We start from the raw sequence: 17,435 nt of genomic DNA on the forward strand, positions 1-17,435 counted from the left end.
AAAGAAAGAAAGAAAGAAAGAAAGAAAGAAAGAAAGAAAGAAAGAAAAAGACTATAGAAAGGGGCCAAGGCAAAAGAGATGAGTAAGCCCAACCTTGGTGGAAAAAAAAAAAAAAAAAAAAAAAACCAGAATCATTTTTAAAGAAAGAGCATTTCCAAACACAGAAGAAACCCTGAGCCGTTACTGCAGAGAAAGCAAATCTTGTCTTGACATTTACAGAGATAACAGAGCAGCTGGTACTTAAACAGTGGCCATCATCTATTTTGGTTTTTAAAACACTGAAGAACAACCAAACTCAGGGCAAATATGGGGTCACTTTCTAAAACCACTTTTTTCATCAATCTTTATAATATGAAAAAGCACAAAGACCAGGGTTAGGGGAAAGACCAAACAAAAGCCAGTGCATGTGAATATGAAACAAACTGAGGTCAGTTTCAAATGATCAAGAACTGGGCAGTAGAGTCACGAGCCCAGACCTCAAGACAGGGTTCAAATTCAGATCTCCTCCTCCTTAACTGTGTACCCTCTGGGCCTCAGTTTCCTTGTCTGTAAATTGAAAAAATATACATATGGGGCACCTGGGTGGCTCAGTGAGCTAAGCATCCAACTTCAGCTCAGGTCATGATCTCATGGTTTGTGATTTCGGGCCCTGCATTGGACTCTGTGCTAACAGCTCGGAGCCTAGAGCCTGCTTTGGATTCTGTGTCTCCTCCTCTCTCTTACCCTCCCCTACTCATGCTCTCTCTCTCTCACACAAAAATAAATAATAAACTTAAAAATTTTTTTAAAGAAAACAAATATGCCATCCTCACGAGACTACTGAATGGAACAAATTAATACATATGACATTTGGGGCGCCTGGGTGGCTCAGTCGGTTAAGCGGCCGATTTCGGCTCAGGTCATGATCTCGCGGTCCGTGGGTTCAAGCCCCACATCGGGCTCTGTGCTGACAGCTCAGAGCCTGGAGCCTGTTTCAGATTCTGTGTCTCCCTCTTTCTCTGACCCTCCCCTGTTCATGCTCTCTCTCTCTCTGTCTCAAAAATAAATAAATGTTAAAAAAAAAAAAAAAAAAGTACATATGACATTTAAAACTGTGGCATGCATGTGGCTCCTGAAAAGAGCCTTAAAATGTGGCTAATGCCGTGGGAAAACTGAACTCATCATTTTCGTTTAATTTATTGGTTTAAATTCTTAAACTACACTCAGTTGATTTATTGGAAAACTTTTAAATATGTGTGGAACACAGTCAATATGAGAATCTATTTTTCAACTATAAATTTTATAAAATCAAAATACTGATCAAGTGTATCTTATATAAATTAGCATCTGAATGGAGATACACTGTAAATGTAAAATTCATGCATGTCAAAGACTCATTAACAAAAGAGCATAAAATATTTCAGTAATAATTTTTATATTGATTATATGTCAAACTGGTAATTTTTATATAGTAGTCTAAATAAGTGTACTATTAAAATTAATGTAAGCTATATCTTTTTATTTCTTTAATGTGGTCATTAGAAAATTTTAAATCCCTACTATGTGGTTTGCATTACATTTCTATTAAATATTGGTGACTTAGAATAACACCTAACACATAGTAAAGAAAGTGTGCAATAAATATTATCTACTATTACTCTTATTAATATTAAATTGCTGGGTGCAAAGTGATTTGGGGGCAAGGGGAGAGGGCTAAGGTTCCCAAAACAATTAAAATACATCTCTACCTCTGGACCCCACAATCTAGCAAAGGAAAACCAGACTGTCCACAACAGCTTTCTAGGACACAAATTATTAAATATCTGGCTGTGAAAAAAGAAGACTTCCAGGAAAAAAAAAAAAAATCCACAGTGTATTAAAAACCTTTGAAATTCTTTCTACAAAGCTAGAGACATCAGAATTAATTTGTGTTAATCACCCAATTAAACTAAACCCAGATGAAAACAGGAAAAAAAAAAAAAACACATTACACAAAGAACCCACATAGACTGAAGGCAAACATCTGCTGTTTGTGGATGAGCGGTTCTGCTCCTGCTGGGTCCAGACCTGATCCGCCAGGACAGGGGGTCTGGCCTTGGTCCCTGGGCCTCACCCAGAATGAGAGCCAGCTGGGCGAGGAACAGGGGATGTTTGGGTCAAGGATTCGAAGGTCATAAAGAATGGGCAGACACACGGAAGAGACAGGCAAGTCGGGACCAACTCTTATCAAGATGAGAGCCAGGAAAAGGGGGCCTGGTGAAAGGATGCACCCGACAAAACAGGTTCAAGAATGTTCACAGAAGCACTAGTCCTAATAACCAAAAGGCTGGACATAATCGCACAAACGGAGATAGTCACTGGGAGAATGGATAAAAAGAGTGTGGTAGAGTTGCATAATAAAGAAGAAACTCCTGCTAGACACAGCATGGATGAATCTTACAGGCAACACACTGCAGTAAAGAAGCCAAACACAGAAACCGAACATACCGCATGAATCTGTGCGTATGAAACTCAAGAAGAGGTGACCCTTCCCTGTGTAACAAGCGTCACAACGGGGACGGCCTCTGCAAGAGGGAGGCAGGAAACATCTGGCTGAGGAGGGCAAGAGGGAGCCCCTGGGGAGTAGGAAATATCTCTATCTTGATCTGGGTGTGGGTTACATGGTGCATACACAGCTCAAAACTGATGAGCTGTCCACTCTAGACGTACGCTTTTTTACACATGTTCACTGAGTGGCACGCTTCGGATCTGCACACTTTGTGTACACTGAACCTAAATTTAAAAAATAAACACTAATGTTTTTCAAAGTCCTGTGAATAAATCACTCCATTTTATGCAAAGTAATCTATTCAGTTGAAATTTCTTTCCAAATGGCATCGCACAATGGCTCCAAATGCTTGCATGAGTGCCCAGTGTGGGGATCACAAAACACTGCAGGAAGTTATGTGTCCCATTTCTTTCCAGAAGCCCACACTCATGCGATAACACATCAAGATGTGCTCTAAGGGGTGATCTTCCATATGAGTCCCTGCTCTTGTGAGAAGGCACTGGGCACCTGTTCAAAGTAGAGAGTTTAGGGTGCCATCTCCCACAGTTCTCCGTCCTGGAGTCTGAAGAACCCACAAAATGATCTTTGCAAAAGGTCCACAAGGGATTCTGAGTGGAAACCATTTGTACATGGAAAAGCAACTTCTGTGACATGCAGCAAACTGACATTTAAGTTGTTCTGGGTGAGAAACTGGACTTTGCAACTTGAAGAAGTGCTGTAGCAAGTTCTGTTGCTGATCTCAGCCCGATCTGCTAAGAATGCCAGGGTAATCGTCACTGTAAAGGCAAGGACAAGAAAGGCTTATGTATATAACACATTAATATAGAGTGTACTGGATCCGGAGGAAAATGACCACCTTTAGTGATGCCTGTGTTGTTAGATTCTTTCAAGGGGAAACCACAGCTATTTGAAACTAACTCCTGTCATCTCTGAGACACAGACAGCTTGCTAGGGAAAGCTGTTTCCGGCTGGCAAAGCTGGTGCTATAAAGTGTATTATATGACATATTAGAAACGTATAGCTGTTTCCACCCCCTGCAAATAACAGAATATCCTGGTAATAAATATCTACATGCCACCTAGGTCCATGTTTCTTTTTCAGTAGAGATGCCCACTTGCTAATTACACTGTCTTACAGATACATCTTAAAACCATCACTTTTGCTAAAAAGAAAAAAACACAAAAACCTTGGGGCTCTGCTGCCTGGAGTTAAGAGAAACTGCTGTCATCCTTAAATAATGCAAAGGCAAAATCAAGCAGGATGCTAAGGAAAAGTAATCTCCTAAAACCTGCTGTTGTGTTACAAATGGAGGGGCAAATCCAGCACACCGCTCATAGTAACTGTTGCTAGGTAGGCTGGGCTGGGAAACATCACGCTAAAGGGGTCAATTGGAAATTAAGCTAAATTCAAAACTACATATGAAAAGCTGGAGAGGAGAACACACCCACACCGAGGGTTCATTTGAAATAACGTGATCAATCAAAGGGAGAAGAGGAAAATGCATTTCAACACACGGAATTCACTGTGTGCCATCTTTCAATTCTAAGACCAAAAAGACAGGTTTCTCTCCTATGACATATTCACACCACAGTACAGATACTCAGCGGGCCCTTTCACATAATTTTTCAGCTGAATATAGGACTTCTGAGTCATAAAGAAAGTATTCGAAAACATTTTCTACTAAGAAATAAAAGCATGTTTCAAAAACTTGCACCTCCTGTTCACAATGAAGATACTTCACACTCCAATAAGTGACCAGGTTCTATGTCTGTGAAAAACGTGGTGGCATCACTAAGATTCACCCTCTCCCCCCACTACACAGTGCACAGCATCTGTGGCCAATGGTCTTGACCTCACCGCAGCTCCAAAGGTGGGCCCTGGTTCATCTCAACTCATCAGCTCATCTCAACATCATCAACTCAACGCCTTTCCTTGATTTGGACAACCCAAGCCAAGGCCAGTCAGCACACGGTATCTCCTCGGCCCCAACAACTGGTTTAGAAATGCACCAATCTGTACAAAGCTCGGAATTCTGTCAGGCACTCTGAAACCCAGACACTTTGGTACGGTAGGTAGATATAAAAGTAACTGCTGCTCTCGCTTTGCCATTCCAAGAACAGAACACACGAAGATGAAGTCAATACAACAAAAAGGCAAAACCAAGAAGAATCCCAGAGAACCAGAGCCCTGATTAAACCATGCCTAAATCCCATGCTACCTCCACACCATTACTCTTCTCTGAGCTTAAGCAAGTTTGGAATTGGATTTTCTGTTACTTGAAATAAACAAACATAAAATGCTATACCATACAGTATCTTAGAATTAATGCCACATTGGAGCATGAAATTATATACTTTTGAAAGCTTCTATATACATAATTTTTTTTCTGCCCAATTGGCAAGATACACACTACTTACTGGCAACCCAGTTTTATGTAAAAGAGGATGGACTCCCAGAAAACCAAACAAAAAACAGTTAACGTTACTGTAATGCCTACAGCGCTAACTATGTGCTGGATGCCACACTAAAAATCCTACATGTGCTCATCTGTCACTTTATGTGACAGGTACAACTCTTGTCTGCATCTTGTGGTGAGGTTTTGAGAAACAGAGAGGTCAATGGGACCCAGGTCAGAAGGGTGTACAGGCAGAGTTCTCTAGGTGAGGCAGGCAAGAGTCATCTCCTCACTCCACGCCCACCCCCCGCCCCTAGCACACCTTCCTCTCAAACTCACAACTGCTAGAACTCATCCAAGGTGAGTTAGATGTGCTCTGGGGTGACACAAACAATAAACGGATCTGTACCATGAAATGGTCGCTTTTTAAGACTCCCCGCCAATGAAACCAAGTGCCTACACTTTAGCACACCCAGTGAGTTCAGGTGTACATAAAGCATACTTTCATATGACCAGGCAATCTTTTCCTCCCTGACCGTGGCAATAAATATGCAGTAAGAGCCCGTCAACGCACATGCCTCGCTGCAAAAGATCAGAAGGAAAATCCCCTATGTATTCAAAATAATTTATCGCATGGTTCCAACATTTAACAGTGTGCATTTGACATATTTCTGAGCCTTTTGCTCCAGAAACGTTACTCAAAAGTAAGAACCAACATACACTCGCATTGCCTTTATTTATGAGCAGTTCCTTCAGGCTGAAAACTGCGGCAGAAAATATGGGAGCCCTGGCATTATTAACAATATCAGAGCTGGTTCTGTAAATCGCCCGCTTAGCCTCTGACCCCGCCAAGTTCTTCAGGCAACCTCCAGTGCTGTAGTGTTGACAGTGGTCCCCCCAATTCATTATTGAGTCCAAGTTTTAGAGAACAATAACTTTATTACTCTGCCCTTCGTCAAAAAGCAGTTGCAAAGAGCAAAACTTTAGAAAAGGGAGAACACACCGTTTGATGGAAATTAACAGCCAGTGTCAACTTTCATGAGAAGTTGACAAATTAACAACTACATACTATGTCAAGTGCAATCACATCATTTTTCTCTTGCTTCAAATCAAGAAAGAGCCAATGAGATAGTATGTGTGAATGCACTAAAAAAGAGAAAGGGCTTTGCACATGGGGCTTTGTAGATGACTTCTGTTCAAACAGACACAAAGTCATCCACATTAGTCTGCAGATTAAAGTGAGGAAACAAAGAAGTTCTTATGACACTCTCTCAATTCATCTATATTGCAACCCCTATCCCAAATCCTCTCTCTTTTCCGTACCGTCCTCTATGGAAAGACAAGAAAACGCACTCACACACAAAAACGCAGCTGCAAATCACTGAGGCTGGTTGGTAAGGCAACGGGTCACAGAGAATAGAGAAAAAGATTCTTGTGGTCAGTTGTTTTGCAAAAATGGAAGAAATCACTGCTCACCCTGTACCCATGCCATTGGGTAACTCCCTCACACCTCACCCTGGTTTTCGCCGTATGAGTAGCTCTGGCCAAGGAGACATTATCCAATGAAGTACAAGTGAGGGCTGAAAAATGCTTGGACATTGGGGTTCATCCTCCCTCAAGACCACCATATAAATGAGCCCGAGGATTAGAGACACATGACCAGATCATCCACAGTGGACACCAAGCCAACCACCACCCATGTGAGTGAAGCCATTCTGGACCGTCCTGGGAATCCGCTGAGCCAGCCTGTACCACAAAATCATGGGAAATAGTAAGTCTGCTAAAACCACTAGGCTTAAGGGCAGAATGTTATGCACCAAAAATCTTCAAATGTGTCCTGAAACATTCTCAGAAATGGGAGAACACAGTTAATTGAGTTCAACCATTATTTGCTGAACACTTCCTACTTTTAAAAAATTAGTACATAAAGCACTAAAATTTATGAGATACAAAAGCTAGTGATCATGTTCCCTGACCTCAAGGAGTTTACCACCTAACAGAAAGAATGGTGGGCATAATTGATTAACTCATTCGTAAACAACTTTTCTAGTAATGTGCCCCATAGGGGCCTTTCTAGCTGTCCATTCAGTGCTCAGACCTGCTCTGAACAGCAAACAAAACCAGAGCTGTACCCTCATGGAGTTTCCACCCTAATGGATGTCAACTTTAAAAAGGCTTTCTATGCCTCTGGGGCTTTTCAAAGCGCTATACAGACAGACATTTTAATGTGCTTAGTATAAGTTATCTTTTTAAGAATATTTAATTAATAAAATACCAGAACTGAAAAAGTAAGACATGTAGTTTACATAATCTGAGACCTCAAATATCAAACAGTCAGAGGAGTGGACTATATTGTTGTGTTAATAAATCTATTTTTAAAGGAGAAGAGAAGAGGACCAGGTTATGGAATGTTTACAAAAGAATGTCCAATTTGGGGGAAAAGCCTTCTAGCACTAGGATGCAATGATCTCTATGAGGGCAGGGATTTTTTTGCTTTGTTCATGAGGTATACCCAGTGCCTCAAACTATGTCTGATACAGAAGATGCTCTCAATAAACATACATTTAATGAATGAGGGAGGGTGAGAGAAGATGGACAGGAATGGATGAATGGACGAATGGGTGGTGGGTAGATGGACAGGAGGGATACAATGAGGGAAGCTGGGGAGGCCACTAGAGGGAGAATATTTTTTAATTCAGTGTAACACTAGCAATTTCTTTATCAACATAGGCAGCAGTCCTATTTTATTAGGATATCGGTATGCCAACAAAAAACAAAAACAAAAAGCTCACCACCTTTTATCCCTTCTTTACCAAAAAGTTTTCAAAAGTTTGAAAATAAAGTTTTTAAAACTCATAAAAAAAATGAAACTCACAAGGCAGTTACTGAGATCGTAAAGGCATGACCTGCACGTGGGCAGCATGAATGAGCAGGTGCTGAGCTGGGCTCACTCTCTTTTCACAATGAAAACCAAAGGGGAAAGAGCACTGACTTCTAAAATTCCCACTGCAGCCAATCTCTGCTTGAATGGATACTTGAAAATTCAATGTATTATCTTCACGTAGCCAAATGAGCTCTAGAGACAACAGTTTGTATTTTTATATGCTACTACAAACTATAAACAATATGTGAGACTGTCGTAGGTCAGAATTTTGAACCATCAAATGCCCACACAGTTGCTAATAAGGAAGGTGACCCGTGGTTGAAAAGAGCTGTCTCCTCCTTAATCCAAAATCTGGGCAAAATCGATGTCCATAAATAAAATTCTATCCTAGAGCTACTACCCCCAGGTTCAGTTCTTGTACTAAGAAGAGGTCAAGATTAACTGCATCTAAAGGAGGCAAAGGCCACAAAAAGTGTCATCTCTCCCATGATTTCTTTGTAGGTTTTCTGGAAACCAGAGGATTCAGTGCCCTGGGCAGCAGAAATCCAAAGGCCTGCCACACGTCTGCTGAGCAACGGCCCCAGTTATTAGGGCTGTTTCCAAACTCATTACCCTCCCCAGTACACGTTTGCTCCACGAAATGGAAACAGCAGACAGCCCAGGCAAAGAAAAAAAAATCTTTTATAGGTTGCCATAATCTTCCAGAGACAAAAGTTCAGTTGACTGATTCTATCATAAAACAGAAATAAGTTGGTTTAAAGTAGGCCTATCCATGAAACTTAAGCTCAGAAAATCTTAAACCAAGGATTCTAATTTCATTTTACTCTATTTCTTATTACTCAAAACGTTCTGAAAAAGTAAAACATTTTCTTCCATCAAAGTGTTAGCCAGCCCTGCCATACTCTTGCTCTTCTCTTCCTCGGGGATGGAAAATTAAGACCCAGCACAATTTAAACTTAAATCATTTGCATATGGATCCCACTGTCACATAGATTCAAATATGCTTCATCCTCCAAATTCAACAAACATTGTTTACTGTGTGTAAGGAACAAAACAAAACAAAACAAAACAAAAAACTCCATGGGGCGCCTGGGAGGCTCAGTTGATAAAGCGGCTGACTCTTGATTTCAGCTCAGGTTGTGATCTCACAGTTGATGGGTTCGAGCCCTGAGTCAGGCTCTGCACTGATGGCATGGAACCTGCTTGGGATTCTCGCTCTCCCTCCCTCTCTGCCCCTCCCCCATTCACTTGTTCTCTCTCTCTCAAAAATAAATAAACATTAAAAAAAATTTTTTTTAAGAAAAAAATCCGTGCGATTAATGTCTGGGGGGGGGGGGGGGGGGGGGGGGATAAAAACACAAAAAAACAACTTTCATGGAACTTATATAAGTAGCTCACTTATCAAGGACAAGTCTCTCCAACTAAGCAGCCCGCTTCCTCCCCGACCTACACTTGTGCCAAGCCACAGTCAGACGTTCTGTGCAGGACAATAAAACACAAAAGCAAGTCAGACGCTGAGTAATCGAAGAATATGCTTTCAGTAAGGAGCAGACCCTAGTTTTTTAAAAAATGAGAAGAGTAGCCAAGGCTGGAGGGATGCAAACAGAGAGCCCCCTCGGGGCCGCAGGCCGAACTTCACTATTAGGCTCTGGACAGACCCCGCAGAGTAGCGCTCCCTTCTGCCACACCATCTGTCAGACACTTGAGAGCTCAATGTGCAGTCCAAACTGACTGTGCTTTATCTCGAAGCACAGAACTCAAGGAGTTATTTGGAAGTCAGATAACACCTTTGAGCATTTTTTTTTCATCCGTTTATAAAACGCTGGAACAGAGAAACCAAAACGGGTACAGAGCAGACGCACCAAAGAGGTATGTGAAGGGGTCGGGTGAGGGGGAAGAAAGTGGGAATGGACAAAGCATTCGGGGACTCATTACTTGAAAAAATTCATCAACAATAAAACATACGGGATTTATAAAAAGCCACGCCAAAAGGCCCCCAGGAGGCGCATCAAGTAGCCACTTTATAAACCACTTCAAACAGTAAGCAGTCAGCACAATATGGAAGCTATGCAAAAAGGGAACGATACACCAAGGCCTCAGGAATGCATTGATCCCAAGGCTTGTAGATGCTGGATTTATCACAACAGTAAGTTCCAAGACCCAAGAGAGTTATCACGGTTTAGCACAAATTCAGCCAGGATGAAAAACACACCGGGGCAGTATTCGAAGAGACTAGAAAGATCAAAAAGAGAAGAGTCAACCCAGATTCTCAGGAGCCGGCACAGCACGTCAAGAGACTGAGATGTGGGACTGACTCTGCTATCAGACCAGGTTGAACCATGGAACAGAAGCTGCTTCAGTGCTTACACCCCAGGGGCTTTAAAACAGAGAATTGGTTATTTGGCTGAAGGAGGAGCTGGGAAGCCACTGGGGATGGTAAGGCCACCCAGAAACTGACCCCAGCAGGAACCAGCATCACCCCTGGGCAGGAGGGACACAGGGGCAAGGCCAGGGCTGGGCCATGTGAATGCTACAAGAAGCCTGAGGGGGAGACGTCTGCTTTCTCGCTCCAATCTCCAGGGGAGTCCCCCAGGAGCCTGAGAAAGGGTAGCCCCCCCATGACCCAAGACAGGGCCGGAGAAGTAGGGAAAGGGATCCGACGGCAAAAAAGCCCAAGACTGCTCCCCACCTTTCCTCAAACTGTATGGTGCAGACCTGCCACCCAGGCACCTTAGATTCTGACTTAGCTCATCTGCAGTGGAGCCTGAGGGCCAGCGATGCAGATGGTGCTGGTCCAGGAGCCCCAGTCTGGCGAATATCTAACTGATTCAAATGAAGGGCTGGACCATAATCCAAAGGAACACAGCCACATTCCTTCTAAGGATAAAAACACATCCTCATGTATAAGCTTTTCAAAGAAGAACGAGGAACATAAGGCACAGGTAGGAATAAGACCAGTGCCTGCACAACACTCCGTGTTACTTCTTCCCCCAGACCATCAGATTTGTATGCTTCAAGGTTATGGCTGAATTGGGTCCCCCTAAAATTCAGCTACTGAAGTCCTCATCCGCAGTACCTCAGAACATAACTGTATTTGGAGACGGGGCCTTTATGTAATGACACTAAAATGAAGCAGTTAGGGTGTAATATGACTGACATCCTCGTAAAAAGAGAAGACTGGGACACACACAGTATGAGCAGCCATACAGGCAGGCACACTGAGAAAAGACCACATGAGGACACACGCCAAGGAGAGAGGCCTCGGGAGGAACCAGCCCTGCCGTCACCTTCATCCTGGACTTGAGGCCTCCAGAGCTGTGAGCAGATAAAGTTCTGCTGTTTAAGCCCCCTGGTCTGTGATATTTCATATGACAGCCTAGAGAGTTAATATAAAAGTCTTGGTTTGGGTTTTTGCTTCTTGATACTACAATGAGGTTAAGTTTTCGCTGCTTGCCTGCCCAGTGAGAGGCAGAGTTCCAGAAGCTGGCTTACAGAATAATTTTTACAGAATAATATTACAGAATAATAGGACAGTCCTAACCCAGACGCTGCTCCTATTTAGGGGGAGAAACCAAGGCCACCAACCTCAGATGATGATGGATGCTGTGACAGAGGCAAAGCCAAATGCTCTAAAGGCCCAAGGAGAACAAAATCATTCCAACTGGGAGGTGGGGTGGAAGTGTGAGCAGGGACAGAGCTTCCACAGGGATTCTGATGGGTCCAGAAAGCGGAAACATCTGGAATGCTGGAGCAACACAGGCAAAGGCCAAGAGTCACCAAGAGACCCGATGCGCAGGTGTGCGGGGACCAGCAAGACGTCTGGCAGGGCAGGTGCAATGGCGGGGGCCCAGGGGCAGGGAGAACTGTCAAAGTAAACAGAGAACTGAGGAGCTCACTGCCTCTGGGAGCCTGGACTCTAATTTGCAGAAAATGAAGATTAATGAAATAAGGAAGGCAGGTTAAGGGCAAGGGAGTGGATATACAGAGCCCATTGTGAAGGATAGTAAAACTCTCATTACCTAACTGCCTAAGAACAGCCTCCTCAAGATTAACATACTTTCTACCTTCATTAGCCACTTCCAAAAGAACTCTTAGAACTTTATTATCTCTTCCCCTATTAACCTGGATCTAGGGAACAGGTTGCCATCCACCATGATATCCAAGCTAGGAACCAGGGTATGTGATGGTTGTGGGTAAGTGTCACGACCCAGTGAGTCAGAAAGAGAACTGAAGCCTGAGATCCAAGTTCTGCAGATCGAAGCCTGAGGCTCTGTCACTGCCACCGTGGTGCCACCAGCCTGGCTGCAAACAGCTGTCACCCTTTGTCAGAGCATGAATCTGGCCAGCAGCCTTCTGCTCTCCCTCCACCCCCACTCAGGAGGACCTTGGATCCCTCATCCAGAGCAAGGGAAGCCACAGGCCAAATGAAAAGAAAGGAACAAAGTTACTCCTTGGCTTGTGAGCATCCAGGATCCCAGCCTCTAGTGATTTCCAGGGAAATTAAGGAACTTCCAAGCATAATTCACATGAATCTGACTTTAAGAGACCTTTGCCTTGTACACTGACTGAGAGTCCCACCCCTGCAGGAGAGGGGGCTCTCATTTACTCCCAGAGCACCTCCACGTGGCGTATACTGATGAACTAATCTCGGGTCTCATCACTGACCGAGGAGATGCAAGCATACAGCACCGGCATCTCAACGCCGACAAAAACCAATGTGACGCCTGATGAGATGGGTTATGCCCCTCTCCTTAGTCCTCTCTTCAAGCAATAGCCATGTGGCTCCTCTGAAACGACTCGTCTATAAACTGGGACAAGAAAAAGAAACGAGGCAGACAGGCATGGCACCAACAAACACTGAATCAGCCCTGGTCTCTCCCTTTATCCCCTGGATGTTATAACTCTCATCTGTCTGTTCCCCAAAGGACTCTCCTTGGATGTTCAGTATTGGGGTTTGGAAAGGATGATAACAGGGAAACTGGCAGAGTCAACAGTTGGGTCTTGACATTGAACATAATCCTGGGAACCTACTGGTTCACTGGGCCTGTCTCTACAAAATGTGCAAATTCAGTATAAGAGCAAGTTCCCACAGTTCAGCACAGGCATGTGCAGACTGAACTACTTATCTGAAAGCACGTTTGCATTTACACCCTGGCACCGCCTTATTGTGAGTAAAATATCCTTCTTTCCCCTTTGCTTTTTAGTTCAGTCAAGTGACTTGCTTTGGTCAATGTGATGCTAGCGAGCACGGCGCAAGCAGAAGCCTGAAACACACCTGCACGACTCGGCATGCCTGCCTATACCTTGGCCAAGACCATGAGAAGAGCACGCCCCAGAAAACCAGCCGGTCCAAGAGGATGAGGGACATGTGGGGCAGACCCGGAACCCACCCACAGCCTGGAGCCAAGCCCAGCCAACTCCCAGCCAACCCCCAGCCAACCTGCACACGCATGAGAGAAAACGTGGTTTTATGCCACTGGGTTGGGGTGGGTTCTCTGCAGCATTATTAGAGCAATAGCTGATAAAGAACGGTCCGACAACAGAAATAGGAGAAAGGATTACACAGATTACCGCACAGATACAAACTCATCGAATAACACTCATTTTCCTCATCAATTTCCAAAGAATGCTTTCAAAAACAGCGTTTGAATAGCCGCCTTCTTTCCTTCACCTCAGCCCTCAGGCACCGTCTTCCAATAAGAGAGGAAGACCGCCCCTAAAACAGCAAATATAAGCAGAAAATGACTACAGATTTAAAACACAAATACCAGCAGAGAAATCTAAAATGGGCTTGCAAGAGCGAGAGACAGGAAAAATTTGAAATATCATTAGCCTTTCTCATAATCTTTGACACCTAGCACACAACACATTTCCATTCTTCTCATCTGAATAGTTATAAAAAAATAAAAATAAAGATTTATGAATAATAGAATTGGAATTGGAGGAGAACTTAGCCTCAGGGCCCAAAAATCACCTCCAATTCCAATTCTATTAGAGCTGATGCAGCTACAGGATGAAAACTACCCATGTCTTGGGGGTGCTTGCTCCACACCTGACTATGGTACTTGCAAATGCAAGTGAGGCCTTTTGCTTAGTTTCCTGAACAAAAATCTATTGACATGGGAAATGCTGAAGAAGTACTTCAAAATAATATGACACTATCATCAGAATCAGGAGGCTCCCCTCCAGAAACCCTTACCTTCTGTAACAGGAAACATCATCTCTCAGACCATCACAACCCACCCCCACTGAGAAGCACAGCTCAACCTCCTACCTTGTGAGAAAGTCTTTTTAAGCCTCAAAGCAGGCCAAGCTGCCTAAATGGCACGTGGAGAACTTTACAGCGTATGCTGCTGACCTCTTTCAGAGCTGTCAGGCACAGAACTACATGGCTGACCCAGGCCTTCAAGAGTTTGCCCCCATGAAACAGTTAAGTGGGTGCCCCATTTTTCATATATAGGGTAGGGTTCTGCCAAGACATGCAGCTAAACCTGATCTCTCCAGCCTCACCTACGGTACAGGACATTTCACTCTTTCCAGAATACTTTGTCTGAATAGGCCTCAAAAACAAACCCAGGATTCAGTGGTCTCTGAATCCCCCTCCCTCACGTGTGAAGTCAGACACTATCAAAGCTTATATTCCGGTCCGAACCTCAAATGTCGTTGAGGTATTGACCCTCAATAGAAGACTCAGGTTTTCTGCCAACTCGGCAAAAGCCGGAAACACGAAGAAGCGTGTATTTTGAAGCACAGAAAATGAAAATTGGAGGCCACTGGTGACATCCTTTCACAATTAGCATCGCCAAACATGCAGACCATCTCTGTCTAGCCCTTGAGACACACACAAAAAAATTCCAATAGGAAATTACTAGTTTCGTAATCTGAAATCTAGCCATGCTGTGCACACACATTCTACAATACTGACACAAGACTTTTTTATCCCCCCCCCCCCCATTTAACCTATCACTTTTACATTGGGTTTAACAAAAGCAGGAAAGCAAAGTGGATGCCCTTGAATACTAAGTGGAGTTTAATATGTGCTGAATCAAAAATGGAAAAACTCCAGCAAGTAAAAACAAACACCTTACATATCAGCAACCCCTCTGCATGTGAAAATACACACCTTTAATGTCTCATAGCTCTATTTCCTATTTCCATTTCTTCAAAATTAAACCAGAACCCAAATCCCCCAAAAGTCATTGGTCTTACCTTAAGCAAAGCATGTAGTAGCCATATATGAGGTAGAAGGCAAAAAAAAAGTTTTATCTATTTAAGCCAAGATAGTAAGATTAAGGCACCATATTATAGTCCTTACTTTCAAAATATTTTGGGTTTCATTCCACTTATTTGTCCATTCCTTGGTCAATTCTTGAACCTAAAAGGAAAAGTACACATGTGTGATTGCTTCATTATCCATTATTGTGGTTTTCTTCTAGAAAGTTTCTAAACTCTTATAGCTTATGGAAGGATGTACGATATATATCTTTAATTACATAGTAATTCTGATCCCTGAAAGAACTATCACCAAATATAAATCAAATAAGCTGATCTCATTCTACAACCTACATTGTAGCAAACGAAAGAACAGGAAAAAAAAATTGTCAAGTTGCCTAGAGTTTTACAACAGTCTTTTTCATGGTATACTTAAGTAAAAGCTGCTTCCTTGGATATTAACTAAAAATTACAAGTTCAAGAATGGGAATGTCCCATTAAGTGGGTTAATTTTTCCCGATTATACACTAGGTCCTAAAAAAATAGTGATTTGCTTTTCTTTCTAATTAGATGGGGTGATTAAATCACCTTGGATGCTGCAGTTTTCTTTAAGAGATAATCTGCTGCTTTAGCTAATTAATAGGACTTATAAATCTCATTCTATCTTAAAAAAGAAAAAAGGTAGCTCTTTAACTCTTTTAGTAAAAGCAAAAATCTTTTGATAAAAATCAGCTTCTTTCCAGTCTGCTGTAACCTAGGGGAGAAAATATCCCCCCAATTGTTGAACACAGCACAGTTGGAAACCGCTCCTCAAATCTAATAAAAATATTTTGCTAGTTCCATAAAACTTTGTAAATGGTCCTAGTAAGTAATTCATTAAGAAGCAAACAGTGATATTAGATTGAGAGGTAGGAAAAAAAAAAAATGTGTCCTGTAAAAAGGAATATCCCTGAAGCTAAAACAGAGTGACTCCCCCCAGGGACGGGGTAGGATTGGACAGACAGATGACACTCGTCCTTTCAAAGCCTTCCTCCTTCCCTACTTTAGCAGTTCTGCCACTTCTCCACTCCCATCCCATCTGAACGTACCGCTCTTGCAGCTGAGACATTAGCTTATTTAACCAGGCCGAAGTGCATGCCGGGAATACACCTGCTTGCACTCTCACTGCCAACAGCAAGACACCCCCCACACGCCACTGAGTATATAGCAACTGGAGGAGGTGCTCATGTCAGACACCTCCCCGACAGAAAGCCTTTGTTACTGACAAGTGCGGAAACTGAAGGGACGGCTTACCGGAGAGGAAAACCAAACCACACCTAACCCACCTATACTCAATTGTTCGGCCGTCATTCATTTTACTCCATTTACCCCAAATAGGGCTGACTAAGTTAAAAGAATACCGCTTCATTTTCACTAGCTATTAAAATCAAAATCAATCATCTTCTTGGTTAAAACCAAATAAATGAAAGAAACAGGACCGACCCTCTCTAGTTTTGCTTTTTGTGTGTTTTTAATGGTTTGCAAAGACTGTCCTGAGCTGTCTGGAACTGCACATTCACTCCAGTCTTTCGTCTCATCCCTTGAGTGATGGCAACTTCAGGCTCTAATGATGGCAGTTAAAGCCACCTGGCTATCAGGGTGTGTTTTGGAAAAGCTTTCAGAGAGGCAATGTTCCGAGAGGGAATGTTCTGCCTTTTCTCCCTACAGAAGAAGGAAGGACTGGTATATTGAATTTACCAGTTTATAATCATCGGTTCACAGATTCTCACTGGCAATTTATCGGACAAACACGGCATTCAATAATAAATGCTTCTGCATTTCACCAACAGGTGTGTTCTTCCTGAAGAAATGACAAGCCAATCAATCCTTTTCCAATTCAATCAAATAATTCTAGCTTTAAACAAATTGTTAAGTATGCCTTGGGTTTATTTTACTATGGATTTTAAAGCAAATAATCTTCATTTACAAAATAGACCAATGTGTGATACCACCTCTAGCAAATGACCAGGTGATAAGATTTATAGCTAAACAGACAGCAAACGATTGTAAAAGGTCAGCAGAAAACTAGATTAAAACTTAGAAATTGTTATGAACGAGATACGTAGTCATTTCTGTCACAGCATGTGTAATGCATTCAAATTAAGATGTTTATTGCTTTCTATTAACTTGCTAGGTATTCCTGAAAACTATTATTAAGAAACAATATAAGACTATATCCATTTCAAAGCACTCAAAATTAGAATTTGAAGCACTAAAATACAAAATTTCATCAGAAAAATAGGGAGTAAGAAACTAATGTTTTTACTCATGCTATTATCAGCAAATTCATCAGCATAATTACCCAGGGAAGTGTCAACAAGTTCCTAACTACAAGCCAATTTATATTTTCAGTATTGTGTACTCTTCAAAGAGCTTTA

The 17,435-nt window shown here is 42.5% G+C and overlaps 1 protein-coding gene across 6 annotated transcripts in view; it reads right to left on the reverse strand.

Annotated features, from left to right (window-relative positions):
* The window catches only part of KIF16B (kinesin family member 16B), a 299,460-nt gene that overhangs the window by 215,736 nt on the left and 66,289 nt on the right, over positions 1 to 17,435 (reverse strand). For all 6 annotated transcript variants that reach the window (XM_049650080.1, XM_049650081.1, XM_049650086.1 and 3 more), the window contains one exon: positions 15,122 to 15,181. In XM_049650080.1, coding sequence (XP_049506037.1) covers positions 15,122 to 15,181 — 60 coding nt within the window. The remainder of the gene's footprint in view (positions 1 to 15,121; positions 15,182 to 17,435) is intronic.

The sequence above is a fragment of the Panthera uncia genome (genome assembly GCF_023721935.1).
Source record: "Panthera uncia isolate 11264 chromosome A3 unlocalized genomic scaffold, Puncia_PCG_1.0 HiC_scaffold_11, whole genome shotgun sequence".
NCBI classification, from domain to species: domain Eukaryota; kingdom Metazoa; phylum Chordata; class Mammalia; order Carnivora; family Felidae; genus Panthera; species Panthera uncia.